The 21,087-nt window shown below is 44.0% G+C and overlaps 1 protein-coding gene across 6 annotated transcripts in view; it reads left to right on the forward strand.

Moving 5' to 3' along the window:
- Positions 1–18,244, forward strand: part of WDR86 (WD repeat domain 86) — a 126,409-nt gene extending 108,165 nt beyond the window's left edge. For all 6 annotated transcript variants that reach the window (XM_068238618.1, XM_068238619.1, XM_068238620.1 and 3 more), the window contains 3 exons: positions 12,931–13,066; positions 16,229–16,332; positions 17,497–18,244. In XM_068238618.1, coding sequence (XP_068094719.1) covers positions 12,931–13,066; positions 16,229–16,332; positions 17,497–17,706 — 450 coding nt within the window. In that variant the 3' untranslated portion in view covers positions 17,707–18,244. The remainder of the gene's footprint in view (positions 1–12,930; positions 13,067–16,228; positions 16,333–17,496) is intronic.
- The last annotated feature ends 2,843 nt before the right edge of the window (positions 18,245–21,087 follow it).

Consider the following 21,087-nt stretch of genomic DNA (forward strand, 5'->3'; position numbering starts at 1 on the left):
ACATTACCGACATGGCCTGTATTCTTTATAAAGACGTACAGACTAACCAGCAAGCTCATGGTGAACCAGAACTCATTGGAGTGTGTGAGGGGCTTGGTGTTACAAGCCCTACTCCATAGAGCCAAATTAATCCATGCCATGCACTGATGAGGATCAAACAATCAGAAACAGTCTGTATGCATGTTGGATTATTATGGCTCTGTACAAATTTAACAAGCTGACACATCATTGCATTCCAGCAGTTCTGGAGGTGTGTTTAGCCTCTAAGAGTAACAATGGTTAATTTGCATATATTCAGCAGTGATGCACTGGGAGACATCTCAAGCTCACTCCAACCTGAATTATCGCAAATTCTTTCTGTTGTAAGAAAGCAAACTTTTGTTTTTCTTTATAAAGACATTTGAGATGGCCTGAACGGTTTGCCGGGGAACCGATCCACGCAAACATCAGTGGTGCTGCACTCCCTCCTGGAGCCCCCCCCCCCCCCCTTATATAAGGCAGCTGCGTCGGCCATTATCTCACTCGGTGTGACTGCAGTAATTAGAGAAGGGAGAGAGGTTGTTGCACAGATTGCACAGATTAGGGAAAGCTTAGTTAGGCTCTTGTTAGGCTTGTTAGCTTGCTGCTTGCTGATACTTATTGCTAAAAAGCACCCCACAACAGCTCTTTTGAGAGCTAATGTTCTAGTGATCTGTTTTTTTTTTTTTGTGTGGCCCACTGACACTTGCATATACAGACCTGTCAGTCAGTCGCAGCTGGCCCTTGCTAATTCCTACTGTGCCACTGCCAGGCCCAGCACATTCAGTGCCTACCTTTTCACTGCACGTGTGTGACAGCTGCACATTTGTAATACCAGTCACTGCATACCTGTTCACAGTACCTGTGTGTGTGACAGCTGCACATTGTATTGATACCAGGCACTGCATACCTGTTCAGTGCACCTACGTGAGCACACGCAGTGTTATATTATATACAAGTCACTGCATACCTGTTCACGGTACCTGTGTGTGTGACAGCTGCACATTTGTAATACCAGTCACTGCATACCTGTTCACGGTACCTGTGTGTGTGACAGCTGCACATTTGTAATACCAGTCACTGCATACCTCTTCACTGCACCTGCGTGACAGCACGCAGTTTTATATACCAGTTACTGCATACCTGTTCACTGCACCTGTGTAACCACACATTGTTGTACCAGCAGTCACCTTTTCACTGCACCTGGGTGACCACACATTGTTGTATCAGCAGTCACTGCAACCTTTTCACTGCACCTGTGTAACCGCACATCGTATTAGTCAAGTCAGTGCATACCTTTCACTTCATCCCCCCCCCCAATATGGACAAAACAAAAGGCAGAGGCAGGGCAGGTCACCTGGCAGGTCTGTTAGAGGTTGCGTTGCCATGATTTTGTGTGGCCCTCGACCAAAGTACAGTGTTCAGAAGAAGGCACGTGCCATCAACCACCAATATTGTCAAGACGTAGTTGACTATTTAACACAGAAAACCTCATCTTCCTCAGCTTCCGCACGGAAGCATGACATATCTTCCTCCTCCTGCTCTGATTCTGGCACCCCACTTAACACTCCGTCAGCAGCCATCACCAAAGTGCCATCATCCCAGGGCTCAGCGGTGTGGACATTTTTGTGTGTGTCTGCCTCACATGAGAGCAATGCCATCTGTCCTCTCTGCCACCAAAAATTGAGCCGTGGAAAGACCAAGACCCGCATAGGGACAACTACCTTACGATGGCACATGATTACAAAGCACAAACTGCAATGGGATGACCACCTGAGGATAAGCAGCACACAAAAGCAAAGCCACACACCGCAGTGTAAGATACATCACGCAATTATTTCTCAAAAAAGGTGATACCCAAACTGTACCGTGATGTTGAAAGGCAAGTGGTGTCATCTCTGGCACACAGCGTTGGGTCAAGGGTCCATTTGACCACGGATGCCTGGTCTGCAAAGCACGATCAGGCCTGCCCAAAGACAGTCCCCACACACATCTCTGCCTGCACACCGTGTGACTGCCTGCCCCAAAACTAAGTCGGTCCCCACACAGCATCTCTGCCTGCAGACCGCTTGACTGCCTTCGTCCCCACCACCAACAGGGTCCAGGACTCCAGGTGGATTCCTGAATTTTTAAGGCCACTGCTAGCAGCGGCCGCTATAATGATTTTTCTGGTGCGTGTACATGCCTGCCTAATTTTTCTGGCTGCACTGCGGCTGCAACAACAAAACAAAAGGCATGTACATGTGTCAATTCCCCTTCGTGATCGTTACCTTGCCGCGGTGAAGGGGCTTGCATATCACAATGAAGCAATGACTGACGGCTATATGAGTGTCTCGGGGGGTGGCACACCCAAGATAATAAGGTCATTGCTTCATTGTGGACAGACCAAATTCGATCAGCTGGACAGTCACTGTTGTTTTATCATTGAGCTACCTCATCCCGGCGACCATATGGGCTTGAAAACCGCTTTCGCCTGTACTCTGGCCATGGTGCGCACCAGTCCAGCACGGCCGTCACTACACAAACAGCTGTTTGCGGTGCATTACACAGTGAGTTTGGTCTGTCAGTGTGAAGAAGTACTCTATGTACACTCCCTGATTCGTGTATACACATGCAAGATGTTTTAAAACACGTTAGGCCTGCAATTTAGCATTCAGTGTGATTTCTGCCCTTAAAACGCTGCTTTGCGTCAAATCCAGATTTTTCCCCGGGACTTTTGGCATTTATCTCGCTCTGCCATGCCCCCCTCCAGGTGTTAGACCCTTTGAAACATCTTTTCCATCACTTTTGTGGCCATCATAAATGTTTGTAGTTTTCAAAGTTCGCCTCCCCATTGAAGTCTCTTGCGGTTTGCAAAGTTTGCGCGAACGTGAACTTTTGCGGAAGTTCGCTTTCGAGATTCGCGAACCAAAAATCGGAGGTTCGAGCCATTTCTAAAAGACATTCCATGAAAAAGATTTATATAAAGATGCTGGCCAGCCTCCTTGCTAGCTGTACACTATTTTGGCAGTTGGACGGCGCATCTGCCATTCACTAAGTGCATTTAAAAATAAAGAAAACCCTGAGAACCCCCCTATGAGTAGATGGGCTAGTCCAAAATCTGTTGGTAATGACAGATTTCTACTACTTACTGTAAGTGACAGCAACATAGGAGAAAAGTAATTTATGGATCATTTTACTCTAAAAGAAATGTACTTCTTATTTATATGTGTTTTAAATTTTAAGATTTTCGCGACAGTTCCTCTTTAAAGAGGAACTATAGAGAAAATGCCATAATGAATAAAATTGCTTATGTTTTACAATATTCTATACATTATTTAGTCAGTGTATGCCCATTGTAATATATTTCCTCTCCCTGATTTACATTTTGAATTGTATCACTGGTGGTGACATCTTTAGTTCTGCCAGGTGATCTGTACAGAATGTTCATTACTGAAAGTTCTGTGCACAAAGGGAGATATTGCTTGTTTGGCGGTTGAAAAAAAAGCCATTATTTCCCATAATGCAACAAGGTTGACAGATAGAAAATTGCCAGGACCAGGGTAGTGACATCACACTGTGGGAGGAGTTTCACTCCAATTTCATCCATACAGACCCCCTGATGGTCTATTTGAGAAAAGGTAAAGATTTCTTGTGGGGGTGGGGGGTATCAGATACTGATTGGAATGAAGATCAATACTTGGCTAAAGTTCCTCTGTAAGTAGACCTTATGTAAACTTTTATCCACTTAATCTAAAATCTGCCATGTTCTGTATACCTACAGTATTTAACAATGTTTTACTGGTGCTGTTTGGAGTCTTGTAGTTCCCTTATGGGGCAGTTGGTATTTTACTCTTGGACTTTTATTACCCACCAGCAGGTGGCTCTTCAGACTTCTAATAAACCTGCAGGAAAGCTGTATATTTTATAGCTTTGATTCAAGTAGCACTGGTAAAATGGTCTTGCTGACACAGTTCATGGCAATACTAAAGGTACCATATAGCGCATGTTGCGCAATTAGCGTGACCTGCTGTACATGAGTAACGCGATGTACAAAGGGTCCCAAGGATTACTATGTTAACATGTGTTATGTTACTTGCAATATTGAGCAACATAACGGCACTCTTCTTCCGTCAATACTGGTAATACTGCCATGCGCTGCATGCGGGTGTTTCTATGGTAAAGTGCATTACGTTACTTGCATAGTTGCTAAATATGCACCTTATGGTACTCTGCTGGCGTTAGTACTGGTAATACTGGCATGTGCTGCATGTGTGTGTTGCTGTGGTAACGTATTATGTTACTTTATAATTGCTAATTGAGCACCATACAGTACTCTGTTGCCGCAAGTACTGGTAATACAGTATTGCCAAGTGCACGTCAGTATTACTGGAGCTATGGATGTTAGTGGATCTTTTGTTGGCATTTCTATTTTGGGCTTCAGCTGACACTTGGGTGGGTTAAAAGAAAATTAAAACTATGAACTGTCTGGTGTATACCTGTGAACAGGCTCTGAGGTGTAGGTAGGGCAGGTTCTATGCACAGATTTATAGGCCAGGCACAGAATCTTGAAACTTATCCTGAATTGGATAAGGAGCCAGTCCAGGGATTTACAGAAGGGGGATGTGGATGCAGAGTGGTGAGAAGAATGGATAAATCTGACAGACATATTCATAACTGATTCAAGGGGAGGCCAGGCGCATAGACGCTGCAACATTGTATGCAGCTTCAGTTCAGCCCTCTTTGAATAGACACTACGGGCCATATTTAGTGAATGTTAGTAAAGTTACCATGCACAGGAGGTTCATGGCAATTTTACAGTTACTTACGCTTAGTATGTAGCATGCATTGCACGATTAGTGTGACCTGCATTACCTAGCTAAAACAAGCGTCACTAGTATAACTCAAGACTTCAAGCAGGCCTCAGTACTGCCCCTGCTCAAGAAACCCTCCCTCGACCCCTCGCTACCCTCCAACTACTGCCCTATCTCCCTCCTCCCCTTTGCCTCAAAACTCCTTGAGCGTCTGGTTCACAAACGCCTGACCCGGTACCTCAATGCCAACTCACTACTAGACCCACTGCAATCTGGATTTCGGCCTGCCCACTCAACCGAAACGTCTCTCACCAAAGTGGTCAATGACCTTCTCTTAGCAAAAGCTGAAGGTAAATACTCCATTCTCCTCCTCCTTTACCTTGCAGCAGCTTTTGATACAGTAGATCATCAGCTACTCCTCTAGTCCCTCCAGTCCATGGGCATTCACGATCTCGCCCTGACCTGGCTTTCATCCTACCTCTCCAAACACTCCTTCACAACCTCCTTCAATGAGTCCTCGTCCACCCCCAACCACCTCTCAGTGGGAGTCCCCCAAGGCTCGGTCCTTGGCCCCCTACTGTTCTCCCTATACACATCCTCCATTGGCAAGGTTATCTCCTCGATGGGTTTTAACTATCATCTGTATGCAGATGACACCCAAATCTACCTCCACACCCCTGACATATCCACCACTACCATGGACAAGGTCTCCTCTTGCCTATCTGCCATCTCCTCCTGGAAGATTATCTTGGTTGTGGATTTTGTTGCTGCCTCTATGCGCGTCAATCAGCGTATCTCCGCCTCTCCCCCTCCCCTCTTGTGAAGGAAGACTGGGAGGGGCGGGGAGAGGCGGCGATCCGCGCTGATTGACGTGCATAGAGGCAGAGCTGCAGCCAAATGCTCTGCCTCTATGCGGAAGGAGCCCGCGATGTACCCCCGAGAGTTTGGGGTGATTTAGGGTGTTTTCAGCCGCGGTTCTGCGGCGTTTTAAGAGGGGCAATTTTTAAAGTAAAAACCTAATTTTTGGGAGACTTCAGAGTCTCTTTAACAATTTTAAAAGCCTACTGAAAACAAGAGAATAGGATGCTGTCACTCTGACCAAATTAAAAGCAGTATTTTTTTCCACTTCAATGACAACAGTTCCACATTAAAATGGAATGAAACTCAGTATTTCCTCTTTGCTGTAAAAGATTATTTACAGCATAAAATCTACTACCATAAAAAAATTGTAGCAGAACAGCATTCAAACAGTTAAACACAGCACTTTGTTCTTTAGTGTAAACCTCCCTGCTTCAGTGGACAGCTTCTGGCTGCATAGGAAGAAGTGATAACATTATCTTTTGTTTACATTCCTTTATCAGTTACATTTAGTAAACATTAGCAAAGTGCTGAAACTGAGCTCTCTCTGCTTCTAGTATGTGTGCACCTGAGAAGTGATCACTAGATACATTTTAATATATAAATACAACAGTTATGCAATAAAATGCAATGTCCACTTTCAAAGTAGATAAACTGTACTTTGGGAATTTGTCATTTGCAGACAGACAATATAACTTGTGCACAAAAGCAAAGATGCGAACTGTATGGGTATTAAAAAGTAGGAAAAACCATTTTTATTGAATGTTATGTCAGAGTTTTATCCCACGTGGCAACCAACAGTAGATATCATGTGAAGTAAAGAAAGTCGAGGCACTGCTGCAGTAAAAAAGAGAGGTACCTTTAATCCACGGTGTTCGGACACAGCGGGGTATACAGTGGGGGTGAGGGGATGCCTGACAGCTGTTTCGCTAAGAAAGGAACTTACATTTTGCCTCTGAAGAAGCTTTCTTAGCGAAACAGCTGTCAGGCATCCCCTCACCCCCACTGTATACCCCGCTGTGTCCGAACACCGTGGATTAAAGGTACCTCTCTTTTTTACTGCAGCAGTGCCTCGACTTTCTTTACTTCACATGATCACTGTTTATCTCTGAGTAGCACGCTGCAACATGGAGTACATAACCCGGTGAAACCCAGGACCTCTCTGCCCGCATTTAGTGCCTGTCTTTTCCCCTCTCACTGCCGTATCAACAGTAGATATCAACAAGGCAAATGGAACATCCTTGTCTATAAATGCGTCAGCTGCATTTTTATTTGATGTTAATTCCATTTTACAACAATAAACGGACTTTCCAGCAAAGCCCAAAGAAAACAGCCAGGAGCAGGGTGTCTCTCACGTCACCTGTAGGTCCTGGCAGATCCGCGTTTGAAATCGTATCCTTGGATTATGTTAAACAATAGAAAAAGAGAAAGTATTTTCTGGCTGATCTCTGCACGGCTCTGGAAATTTTGACCCATGTCTTGGTATTGGTCTCCTGCTATCACTTGCACTTACACTGAGCTATGATTGGACGGAGGGGGCCTTCTCTTGGAGGAGAAGAAAAACAGATGATGTATCAGACAGCATGCTACATGTGATAATATTGACAGATACATGGACGGATTGTTTACACAAGTTGACCTGAACTGGCCTTTATCTCTCTGCAGTTAGCTGAAAGAAAGAATGAGAACACTGAAAAATGTTTTTCTTGGTTCGCAGTGTTTGATTATTTCATCGCCTTGTTCCATATTCCAGGGATTATCACTGTTCAGAACTAGGCTCCCGCTGGAAAGTAATTGGAGGATATCACTGATGTCACTGCAGGAGAGAAACAGGGAGAAGTTGACCATAGCAGTCATACAGATGCCTCATTTTTGAGTTTAACCCAGGGTTGTCCAGCCTTTTACATAGTTACATAGTTTGGTTGAAAAAAGACATCCACCCATCGAGTTCAACCAGAAAAAGAAAACACAATTCTGAACCCACACATATCACAGTTGATGCAGGGGAAGGCAAAAAAAACCTTACAAGGCTCGGGCCAATTAGCCTTTAAAGGGAAAAATTCCTTCCCGACTGTAGTTGGCAGTCAATTAAATCCGTGGGTCAACTATGCCAGCGATTACCTAGTAATTATAGCTGTGGATGCCCTTCAATGCAAGGAAAGCACCCAAGCCCTCTTTAAGCATACATATAGAGTTTGCCATAACTACTTCCTGAAGTAAGATATTCCAGGTTTTAACCATTCACACTGTGAAGGACACCTTTCTAAATAGATCACAAAAAGTACTCTCCTCCATACGCAGATCATGGCCCCTTCGCCGTTGTACAACCCTTGGGACAAAAAGCTCATCTGCCAAGCTTTTGTATTGCCCTCTGATATATTTATACATGTTAATCGGGTCACCTCTCAGTTGCCTTTTTTCCAAGCTAAATAAGCCCTGTGTGTCCAACCTTTCTTGGTAAGTGAGATCTTCCAACCCTTTGATTAATTTAGTTGCCCGTCTTTGTACCCATTCTAGAAGGTCAATCTTTTTTCCATAGTGTGATGTCCAAAACCGTATCCCATACTCCAGATGTGGCCTCATACATTTGTATTAAAGAATAATAATAAAGACAATACATCTGAATCACATGGACACAAATCCACAGTCTTAAAATGGGTACAAAACAAGTACGGCAGGTTACAAGATGTCCAGCCTTTTAGAGCATAGAAATACATCTTTGCTTATGGATGGGAGAAGGCAAAAAGCTCTATTTCTGCTGACCACTTCCAATCTCTATCTACTGTATGGCCTACAGCCTGATTTTGAATGTTGACATGCTTTTTATAGCACTTTTAACCAAAAACATATTTTTTTCCATTGCCATGCAGAAAAAAATGCTACGACTACTGGATTAGTGACCGGGACACCACTCAGCTTTAGCAGTTGACGGTGGAGGCACCTAAAAAATGTATAAAAATGTTATAACCCTCAATGACGTTTTCAAGAGTTTAATGCACAAGGGTAGGGCCACACAACATGTTTCTCAGACATTTCCCGCTTCATCAGGTCAATAAAACCACAAAAGGTTTCGGGCGCCTCATTGTCTTTTCTCTCTCGTGTCTTCCCGGTCCACGGTTCGCCTTGGTCTATCCCTTCGCCAATGAGCTTAAAGAGAACCTGAACTGAAAATAAATAGTCAAAATAACCTTACACAGTTTATACTTACCTCCTGTGTAGTCTACTCATCAATTTCTTTCTCCTCTCCTGCGTCCCATTTGTCCTCTGTGATCAATGGAATTCTCCATCCTCCATTTAAAGAGAATCTGTATTGTTAAAATCGCACAAAAGTAAACATACCAGTGCGTTAGGGGACATCACCTATTCCCCTCTGTCACAATTTCGCCGCTCCTCGCCGCATTTAAAGTGGTTAGAAACAGTTTTAAAAAGTTTGTTTATAAACAAACAAAATGGCCACCAAAACAGGAAGTAGGTTGATGTACAGTATGTCCACACATAGAAAATACATCCATACACAATCAGGCTGTATACACCCTTCCTTTTGAATCTCAAGAGATCATTTGTGTGTTTCTTTCCCCCTGCAGCTATCTTCCACTGAAGTGTCAGGCTGTTTCTTCCTGCAGAGTGCAGACAGCTCTGCCTGTATGTAATTCCTCAGTATGTGAAAGCCCAGCCAGCTCAGAGGAGGATTTATCCAGCTTGTAAAAGATGAGAGAGAAGAGAGAAGCTGCCCTAATCTAAATGATACACAGGCAGTGTGCAGAGAGGGGCCTGGAGGGGGGAGATGCATCACAGAACCACAACACTGAAGAACTTGGCAGCCTTCCAGACACAGGCTGACAAGTCTGACAAGAGAGAGATAAGTTGATTTATTACAGAGATGGTGATAGTAGAACGTGCTGCAGTCAACCAGAACACATTAGAATAGCTTTTGGAAGTTGTAGGATGATAAAAAACAGGATGCAATTTTTGTTACGGAGTCTCTTTAAAAAAATGGCTATTATCTCATAACAGCTTCCTGGTCAGCACACTGTTAAACTGTAATATCACTCACTTAAAATAAATAGTCAAAATAACCTTACACAGTTTATACTTACCTCCTGTGTAGTCTACTCATCAATTTCTTTCTCCTCTCCTGCGTCCCATTTGTCCTCTGTGATCAATGGAATTCTCCATCCTCCATTTAAAGAGAATCTGTATTGTTAAAATCGCACAAAAGTAAACATACCAGTGCGTTAGGGGACATCACCTATTCCCCTCTGTCACAATTTTGCCGCTCCTCGCCGCATTTAAAGTGGTTAGAAACAGTTTTAAAAAGTTTGTTTATAAACAAACAAAATGGCCACCAAAACAGGAAGTAGGTTGATGTACAGTATGTCCACACATAGAAAATACATCCATACACAATCAGGCTGTATACACCCTTCCTTTTGAATCTCAAGAGATCATTTGTGTGTTTCTTTCCCCCTGCAGCTATCTTCCACTGAAGTGTCAGGCTGTTTCTTCCTGCAGAGTGCAGACAGCTCTGCCTGTATGTAATTCCTCAGTATGTGAAAGCCCAGCCAGCTCAGAGGAGGATTTATCCAGCTTGTAAAAGATGAGAGAGAAGAGAGAAGCTGCCCTAATCTAAATGATACACAGGCAGTGTGCAGAGAGGGGCCTGGAGGGGGGAGATGCATCACAGAACCACAACACTGAAGAACTTGGCAGCCTTCCAGACACAGGCTGACAAGTCTGACAAGAGAGAGATAAGTTGATTTATTACAGAGATGGTGATAGTAGAACGTGCTGCAGTAAGCCAGAACACATTAGAATAGCTTTTGGAAGTTGTAGGATGATAAAAAAACAGGATGCAATTTTTGTTACGGAGTCTCTTTAAAAAAATGGCTATTATCTCATAACAGCTTCCTGGTCAGCACACTGTTAAACTGTAATATCACTCACTTCAGCCATAGTGAAACATGGACATTACCTTGCACATTCAGTTGTAACTGACAGCTGCTGATCTATAAGTGACAGCAACTGGTATATTTCCGTTCTAACAAAATATTGTCAGAACTGGAAGGGATCACTGTAAGAAGAGAATGGTGAGCTTCTGAGAGGAACTGATGGTAAGGTTAGTGTGAGTAGCAAGCATATATCTGGCGGCTGCTGACTCGCAGGGGGGGTCTGCAGCCGCCTCTCTCCCTAGCTATCAAGCGTTATCCTTTCCCTTGTCGTCTAGCACACCGGAAACGATGTTATCTCCAGCTCATAGGGTTTCTGTCTCGCGTGGGCGCGCGCGGAGACAGGACCTTTATGCGGGCAGAAGGTGCATCAGCTGACCTGCCGGTCGGCTGACGTCATTGATGACACTCGCCGCGCCGATTGGCAGATTCCGTGGTGGGAGTGGCTGGAAGCGTGCCTCCGCTTCTTAAGCCCCCAGTCTTCATTAATTCCCTGTCTGCTGTCGTGAATACTTTGTGTTAGCGCTCAGACCTTAGACTAGTGCCAGGTGTTGAAACCAAGGACTTCACACCAAGATTAGGATTGTTGTTCTATTGTATTTGATTACCTGTGTATGATTCTGGCTATACCTCTGACCTTGCTACCTGCTTAACGCTTCTGTACTTCTGCCTATCTGATTAGTTGCTAAACTTTGCCTGATTACTGATTACTCTTCTGCCTCACGATTCTGTACTGATACTTATCTCTCTGTTGCCGAACCTAGCCTGTCTGACCTCTCTACTCACCAGTGGGCCCTCCCCACCGGTGAGGTACTATTGTCTCACCAGCTTCTCTGGGGAGATAGTTTCTTATTGCTCCATTAGTGACTGATAGCACTTCCCAGCTCCTCTGGAAGGGTCTGATCAAGTCTATACAGTCACTTTCACTACTAGTACCTGGCCAGCCCCTCTGGTGAAGGACTAGTCTGTATTTTCCTATTCTCTCACTGTTTGTACCTATTCCAGCCCTTTGGAAAGGTCTGTGCTAGTATATACAGTCAGTGTACTGATAGTACTTTACCAGCTCCTCTGGTAAAGTTCCTCTCTACTATTAAAGTTACGGTTGCACTAATACACAACTCTGTCAGTATCTCTACCAGCTATACTTGCATTATTGGTGATTCTGCAGATCACCAAATAATCAGGTATAGTTTCTGTATTTTTAGTGATACTGCAGATCACCTATAATCAGACGTCTGAGTTGCAGCACCCAACCATTACAGTGTGTAATATTCATTTGCAGCTACGTCATGTGTTTATTTTAGATAATTTTACTCGCTTCAGGTTCCCTTTAAGGATATTTTAAATTAAAGATGGTAAAGTAGAAATGCCATATTTGACTTCCAGCTCTTGGAAGGTCCACTTTGCACTGAAAAAACCTTTGGTAGGCTTTGTATTCTGTACTACTGGCACTGGTACTGAGGTTGTCTGTCTCTATGGCCATCTTTCAGCAATGACCCTTCATGTTTCCACTCATTACCTTGAAGGATGCTTAAACATGAAAATGATATTGTATATTACTGGTAAGCCAGCCATTTTGTAATCTAATGATTTTAAGGTGGCAGCATATACCGATGACCTCTTAATTATAGCTCAAATGACCATATTCAGTAAATTCTGATAAAGGTGCCGTGTGTACGGAGCGCACATTAATTTACTGCTCCTTCTACAAATTTCATAGTATAATAGTTTGGGTGAACTAAATTACTGTGTACAACTCAGGGTCGGATTTACCATAAGGCACTGTAGGCACATGCCTACAGGTGCCTGATGATGGAAAGGCGGCTCACTCCCAGCCACGAGCGCCTCCCTCCCTCCCTATGCAGAGTCCTGATAAGAGTGTGACTGAGAGGTTACTCACCCAGCTCTCAGCATTCCAATGATGAGATCTCCCTCAGGGGCACTTGTAGCTACTTAATTCTGAGGTTCCTCTAGCTTGAGGCATCTCTAGCTACTTAATATTCAGGGTACTTCTGGCTACCTAATACTAAGGGACATTGGTGGTTACGTATGATGACTAAGGGAGTAGTGACAGCTGGGCCAGCCAGCACGCTTGGTGAGGTTTGGCCTGGTTTGTAGGTTCATGAAGGGCGAAGTCTGAGGTGGCAGGACATCTGTGCCTATAGGCTCCTGTGATGTAAATCCGAGCCTGGCACAACCTTTTCAAATGATTTATGTGTCCCTTCGGCATGCTAAAATAAACCATGTGACTTGTGCTTGTCTGTTGTCTATGCATATATATTATGCTTATGATTAGTTCCTTTTTATTTTTTCAGATGGTGGGGAGACACCTGTACTCTGGCAGTGCAGACCGGACAGCGAAATGTTGGCTACCTGACACAGGTGAATGTGTGCGGACATACAAGTCTCACAAGCACAGCGTTAGCACTATGAAATACCATGCTGGAATCTGTAAGTCACAGTCACATCAACTGCATTTACTGCCACTACTAACCATTCATCTAAGTACAAAACTGTCATTCCAGATTCTGCAGAATATAAAAAACAGACTTCCCCTTCTGTAGTTTCCATGTTTTACTGTCATAGCAAGATTCTCCAGAAAAGTGCCACTGTTTCTGCAGCAATAATGGCACCTTTCTGGCAATCTGCAAATCCCACCTGTATAAATGGGCCTCTAAGTTGCTCTCCATGGGATGTGCATGTGGAAGGTGGAGTCTCCACTTCCTGTGTAAAAAGCCTGCAGTGTTTCTAAAAGTTTTTCTAGAAGGCACTGGAAGAGACGTGCCCAACAAAAATGCAGAAGGTCAACATTTTGGTAAAATACAAGTCTGCTTAGCTTAAAGTCGACATACGACTTGTATGGGGCAAACCATTTTTTAATACAACACTTTAAAATGTATTAGTGTTCAATAAAAAAACAATTTGTTTTCCTCATACAAGTCATATGTTGTCTTTGAGGTGGGGTGCAGTGGGGTAGCAACTGCACTGGGGACCCTGGACCAGAGGGGTAACCAGAGAGGTACATTAGGGGCCCTCCTTCATCCATCTTATTAGCTATTCATTGGTGCTATATTGGTATTGAACGCATCTATATGTGCAATGAATAGTAGTAATCCTTAAAGAGACACTGAAACGAAATATTTTTATTTTCAGTTATATAATGTTTTTTTATAGCATTGCATCATTCTCTAATATTTGCAGTTTACACACTACTCGGCATTCTAAATGATTTTACAGAGCAGGCTAGTGAACTTTTGATCTTTCCTCTGCACGAAAAACAAAATATAATGCAGTTGAGATAATAAGCTTCAGAACACAGAGCTCTCTGCGACTTTTAAAGTCGTGACACTCATTAGCTCTTTTGCATAGATAACAACTGGAGTTTCTTAACTCTTCCTGTACTGGAAACAACATTAGACTTATGTCTCTGCTCCTAATGTTTTATTGCTTAGCTGTACTGCACAACCAATTCATTTTTCAACTGTTTCCTTACTCTAATTACACCTCTCTGACACTACAACTATCTTTGGTAGGTTTTGGAGCTTCATATCAAAAGAGTGCATGGGGTCCCATGTAAAATTAGCACTGGGGCCCCATGCTCTTTAGCTATGTCAATAGTGGGGTGGGGGGCATAAGTTCTTTGAAAGCGCAAAACAATTTTTTTTAGTGCCTCACCTGGTCCAAAGAACACGGGTAAGGATGGATTTCCCTCACACGTCTGATGCTGGGGTTGCGAGTTCTTGCACCCCACCTTTGTGAGTGCCAATCTTTACACACACACACTAAATTTATTTGGGTTCCTCATATGCTACACTATATAGGGCTCCTGGGATCTCTGTATTTTATCTTCTTCCTGGAAGGTCCTGCAGACTCTTTCAGACGTCTGGCAATTTCTATAAGGCAAAATAACTCCTCTCTATTTCTCAGCAGTGATATGTGCATGACTATTAGTCTATGTGACAGAAGGTTGCCATGTCACTGCTATGCACCACTTATCAAACTACGCTGCACAGACCACTGAGCTGCTTCTGCTTTGGTAACCATAAGTATTCGCTCTCTGACTGATGCCAAAATATCAACAGTTATTGTATTGTAAACTAAAAGCAAGAAGCAGGTCTCAGCAGAATCCCTACTTCGTGTAAGAAGGAATACCCACACGCCTCATGGTGACCCAGGGCCACCTGGAAAGTATAAAGGGCTTAAAGAGACCAGAAAGCCCTCTATTAAAAAGCAATGCTAGATTCAACTTTTCCTTCTTAAAAAAGAAGGTATTTGCAATAATTCCATTGTAAGTGAGCAACTGTGGTTTCCCATGATGCATCACTCCCAAATATGCAAATCATCACTTTATGCTCATGAAAGCCAGGCTGCACATCCACCGCTGGTGAATAGTAAGAATAGTAAGAATAGTGAATAGGCTCACTATACACTATATATATATATATAGTGGTTCAGGATGTGTAGCCTTGCTGTGCAGCCTTACTTGACATTGCAGTGTGTTTCTCGTTATTGTGTACATTAGTCATTTAACCACCTCCCGACTGCCTCATGCCAATGGGCGGTGGAAAAGGTGCCGCCCCCAGGGCTGCCTAACGCCGATTGGCGTTGTGTCCTGGAATTAGCAGGGAATGTGTGTGCATTCTCTGCTCATAAACAGAGCGGGGAGCCGTTAACAGCCTGCTAGCCGCAATCAGAGCTGGCGGGCTGTAATTATAAAAAAAAACCAAAACATTTGTACATCGCTTCGATCTAGCGCAGCGTTGTACAGGCGACAGCCCTGTCACTTAGCTGTCCCTCTGATTGGCTCACAATCTAATCCCTCTCATAGGCTGGTGCCTATGAGAGGGTACTGTAGAGTATGGAGCGCAGTCTAGTGCCAGCTTAAAGAGAACCCGAGGTGGGATTTAACTATGTTACTGGTTGTGCACACTAAGACCAGCCTCCGTTGCCCCATGGTGTGCCTCCATGTCCCCCCTGCGCGCCGCTATACCCCCCGCAGTGCTGGCGACACGCAGCGCGTCGCCAGCACAATGTTTACCTATGCGCTGTCAGTCAGCCCCGCTCCCCCGCCTCCTCCGCATCGGCGCTACCCGCCTGCGTCACTTCCCTCCTATCAGCGGGAGGGAAGGGACACAGGCAGGTAGCGCCGATGCGGGGGAGCGGCGCTGACAGGAGGCCATAAGCTGTCATTTGCATGAAAGAAAATTAACTCTTCCAGGCTGCAAAATAAAACAAGACAGCCTGCTTATTACAGTAATATGTTTTGCACTACTGTCTATACCAGGCATGGGCAAACGTGGCCCTCCAGCTGTTAAGGAACTACAAGTCCCACAATGCATTGCAGGAGTCTTACAGCCACAGTCATGACTCATAAAGGCAAATGCATTGTGGGACTTGTAGTTCCCTAACAGCTGGAGGGCAAAGTTTGCCCATGCCTAGTCTACACACATGTATATCTCATGTCACATGTCGCCTCAGGTACACTTTAATTTTCAGAAATAAAAGAAAACCTTTTCAGACCTGCTAATGGCAGATCTTGCATTGCATGTAGCACAGTTCTGTTACATTCATGAACATGATAGATAGACTTGTGATTTTTTTTTCTCGTTCCAGTGTTTACAGCGAGCGGTGATGCTTGTGCCAGGGCCTTTAATTCAAAGTCAGGAGCTTTGCAACAAATCTTCCCAGGACACACATTCATAATTAACTGCATTCAGGTGTGTTAAGACCCCTACGTATATCCAGTGCTATATAAATGAGCTTGCATGCCTTACATTCTCTGGCCCAGGGGGGCCTCTGCTCACTGTTCAGTCATTGTGAAAACACATCATAGCTGGGAGTAATGACACACATATGGAACAGACAGGAGGATGCAGGCCCAGATTGACATCACAGGAGCCAATAGGCACAGATGTACTGGCACCCCAGACTTCACCGTCTATGAACCTACAAACACCCACCGAAAAGCACAGCAAGTGTGCGGATTGGCCCAGTTGTTACTTTTCCCTCACTTCCCTTGCCCATCATAGGTAGCTACAAGACCGGATTTGTACTCTTTACCACCCAAGGCCACTGTCACCAGCTGCCCCCTTCAGTATAGGTAGCGAGATGACCCCTCCCCCCTTCCCTCCAGTATAGGTAGCCAGATGATTCCTTCCCTCCAGTATAGGTAGCCAGATGACTACCTTAATCCCTCCTTTTCCCACCCCCTTTCAGTATAGGTAGCCAGCTCACCTTCACACCGCAGCAGCCATCAGTGTCATTCATTTCTCCAATTGTCTTCAGTGCAGAAGCTTCCTCTTCCTTTCCGTCTCCAATGCTGCCCAAGACAATAGTCGCCGGTCACAATGCAAGCATGCATGGAGAGCAAGGTGGCTGCTGCACAGGAAGCTAGCAGCGCTAGCCTGATCTCCCTGCATTGCAGCATTTGCAAGCTTGCAAATTCTACAACAGCTTAGCCTGCTGCTTTGGTGCCCTTGCTCCTGTGGTGCCCTAGGCCATGGCCTAGGTCTAAATCCGGCCCTGGGTAGCTACAGGTATCCCTTAGTATTAAGTAGCTAGAGCTATGCTCAGTATTAGGCCACTAGAGGTGCCCCCAAGAATTAGGCTGCTAGAGGTGCCCCCCGATTGAAGGCAGATCTGGTCAGTGGAATGCAGAGACCCAAGTGGGTGACCTCTCATTTACACTCCACTCGGGACTCTGCATAGGTAAGGTAGGAGGGAGGCACTTAAGGAGGGGAGTAAGCCACCTTTCCACCATTAGGCGCCTGTAGGCACGTGGCTACAGTGCCTTATGGTAAATCCGGCTCTGGGAGAACGTTTTGTGCATGTGCAGTGCTTGTGGGGACAGTCTCTCAGCAATGTCTTCTTTTTATTTGCAGATACACAATGATGTCTTATACACGGCGTCTCATGACGGAACACTCAGAGTCTGGGATATTAAGGACTTTTGTTCTCAGGCCAGGCTGCCGAAGAAATCATCAGTGCGGAGTAAACTCTCTCACAAAGGAAGCTTGCCCCATCTCTTTCACAATAAAGTGGGCTGCTCACTAGAGGCCAATGTAGACTGTGATCCTGTAGAGCTGGTGTGAATTCTGCAAGGTTTTTCCAAACTGGAAATCTGTGTTGAACCTACCACAGTGACAGCCTACACCAGACTAAGTGCCTACCGACAGAAAGGCCATTATACAGTACCATCACCCTGCAAATTCCCTATGCTTTACAGTTATAGTACTAAGTGGATGAGTAACGCATTCTGAGGAATGGGATGTGATTGTTGATATGCCATTCTACAACTTTGTTGACATTTTAAAGGGGCGTTATCCCCATCAGTTATTGGATAATTCTACTCTTCTACACAGATGATCTGCGTCATTAAATCAGCTGTTCCTGATGGGGAATGGACGGGCTGGCTGTTCCCAGCTTTCTGCTATCAGCCTTCCTTCTTTTCTCTCTGCCACAGCTGATTTATAACTACACACTATAGAGCTGTATTGTTGCAGGCTTCTCACATGTACAGGTAGTTATACAGTAACTAAATAAACAGGCTGCTAATTAGTTACTTACTTCCGGTAGCTACTACTTCATAGCTACATGTGAGAAAACACGCAGAGCCCTGTTGGCTCTGTAGTTTGTAGTTATAAATCAGCTGTGGCAGAGAGAGAAAGAAGGCTGATAGCAGTTAGCAGTTAGCAGAGAGCAGGGAACAACCAGCCCATTGCATCCCCATCTGGAACAGCTGATTTAATGATGAAGATTAGCTGTGGAGAAGAGAAAAGTTGGTGTAAGGTGCTATTTTTTTTAAACACAAGCTCTATGGAGAAATTTATGCCGTCCCTATTAAATAACTGATTGGAAAATGGAACAGCATAATTTTTGCCAGTGAGCCCCTTTAAGGCTAATTATATAGTGAATATAGGGGCAGATGCACTTAAGATCAGTAGCATTGCCATGCACAGAGTATGCACAGCAACTTTACCATTAATTCCGCTGACAATGTAGTGTGTATTGTGCAATTATAAAAAAGTGTGTCCCAACCAACAGCGCGCTGTCCAAAAAGAATATACCGTCTATACAATTGAATATGGCCCAGAGTGATTTGGATACAAAATACAAGAAATTGTGGTGGCAGAACCCGGTCTGCAATCCAAAAACACTCAATGGCCTCAATTCACTAAGATCATGCTGGAGATAATAAGGCAAGAGAAAACTTACCTCCACACGTGAGAGAGTTATCTTACCTCTTCATTCCTTAAGTTACCTCTCCTGTAGTTAATTTACCTCCTCTGTAGTTAATTTACCTCCTCTGTAGTTATATTCACATGCAGTTTATTAACAGCCTGTCTTTAACTCTGGAGTTATTTTAAGGATTGGAGAGTTCATTTAAAGACAGAAGAGTTATTTTTAGGCTTGCCTGATGTAAAATGTTTCCTGAATACTACATGCTGTATCACCATGGTAACAACTCTAGAAGAGTTATTAAAGACAGGAGATAAGCTTAGTGAATTGAGGCCAATGGGTCATCAGATAAAATTATGAAAAAACATTTATTAAATACAAAATCAGTAATAAACATACAGATACATCCTATGGCAGGAAAGAGGCATGCGGTCTGGTTTCCCAACAGTACCCTAGATCCAGCAAAAATATAGCTGGCAAAACCCACAATATAGTAGGGGCTGATTCTCAGATAGCTATGTTCCGGTTTGCAATATATGCGCTGACAAAACATTTCTAGCACAACATGGTTGTAATGAGCTTCAAAGGTAATAGAATTCCAGTCGCAACATCCCAAGTGGTGCATAAGGCAAGCACTTGACCACTTTAGCCAGGTAAAAGATAGACAGATGTCCCAGATATCTCTACAGCCAGAAAGAAAGAGCACAATGACAATATATCGATAAATAGGCGTTCAATCGCATATGTCAGTCATAAAGGTACCTATGACAAAGTACTTTTATGACTGACGTTGCGATTGGACATCTATTTATCGATATATTGTTGTCATTGTGCTCTTTTTCTTTCTGGCTCTGGAGATATCTGGGACATCTGTTGGGAAAAGACCTTACCTAGGTGAAGTAGGGGGCGCTAATGGCGCAATGTGCGTCTGCCTTGTCAGTGGAATAAATGGTAAAATTGCAATGCGTTCTCTGCGTAACGTTATTGATGTTTACTGTAAATGCCCCATAGGCTGGATTTCTCTAAGACAGCCTCACTCCAGGCTTCTTGCAAGGCTGTTGTCAAATCACTAAAATACCTGAGCATGACACTATCCACTTCTTGCAACAAAGACCATCTGTGTTGTAGACTGCAATTTTCTTGGACAGATTGAGACTGTGCCATCGCTTATGTTATTTAAACAGCGAAGTTGATGCAATCAGAGCAGCAAACAGCAGCCAACTCCACAGAGCTTCTAGTCATATGATCAGAATTTTTTTTAGCTGCAGCGCTTTTCTAAGCGCTTGTGATTTGAAAAGCTATTACTAATGTATTGCTATGGGTGTGATCCCACTTGAAGGATGTGATTTTACAAAAAAAAAAAAAAAAAAGCATAACATTAGCAAGTGCTTTACAGATCACAAGCGCTTAGAAAAGTGCTGCTTGTGGGTCCCAGGTCTAATTGTGTTTTTAGCCAGAGATTTAGAAAAGTTCATCAGAAAAGTCAGACAGTCATTTTGGAAGGATTCCAGTGGCCAGCTCTATATTTCTCTCATTACAGTGCTCACATGACAGGAGTTGTGTACTGCATCAATATTCACTATAGAGACTCATAACTACCTAGTCCCCTGTCTGCAGACTAGCATATAGAAAACTAGCAATTTAAAAGTCCAATTCCACTTTGGTTAAAATGTTGCTATGATGTACATCAGTGTCACAATACTCATTTTGAAACATAATGTTATCAAAATGATGTTTCCTTTATCGCCTATAAATGTCTAAAGCTGCTAGGAAACACGGATGGCATTTTGTTTGCAGCCATGGCAAATATCCAAGTTGGCAACACATTCTGTTTCTATGGGGGCGGAGCTTAACAGAAGTGATATCATGCGGCAGGTGGACTAAGCGGGCTAAGCAATGCTCTTCGCCATCCCTTGGCCGAAATGATCCACCACGCTGCTGTACACAAACTGGTTTCTCGGCAGAGGTGGTGGTGATCAGCTGCATTTCACCTAGTGTGTGTACAGGGTGTAGGCGATGGTGTCATGGCTGCCTCTGAAGATTGCCTTCCACCGATGATTTGGGAGCGTTCTCGCACAGGGCCGGCATACGCATGTGCAGAAGATTCTATCCTATCAGTCTCAGCAATCTTCAGAGGCTGCCAATGAGACACACCGGAGAAGACTGGAGCTGCGGCAAGGGACACAAATGGGGCTGGAAGAAGCCCCAGGTAAGTAAAGATAGATTTAATTGCTCACCTCGTTTATCCTATAAATTGATGCGCCAAAGAGACACAGTGCTGAGAATTTGGTACC

The sequence above is a fragment of the Hyperolius riggenbachi genome, chromosome 5 (assembly GCF_040937935.1).
Source record: "Hyperolius riggenbachi isolate aHypRig1 chromosome 5, aHypRig1.pri, whole genome shotgun sequence".
Taxonomy (NCBI): domain Eukaryota; kingdom Metazoa; phylum Chordata; class Amphibia; order Anura; family Hyperoliidae; genus Hyperolius; species Hyperolius riggenbachi.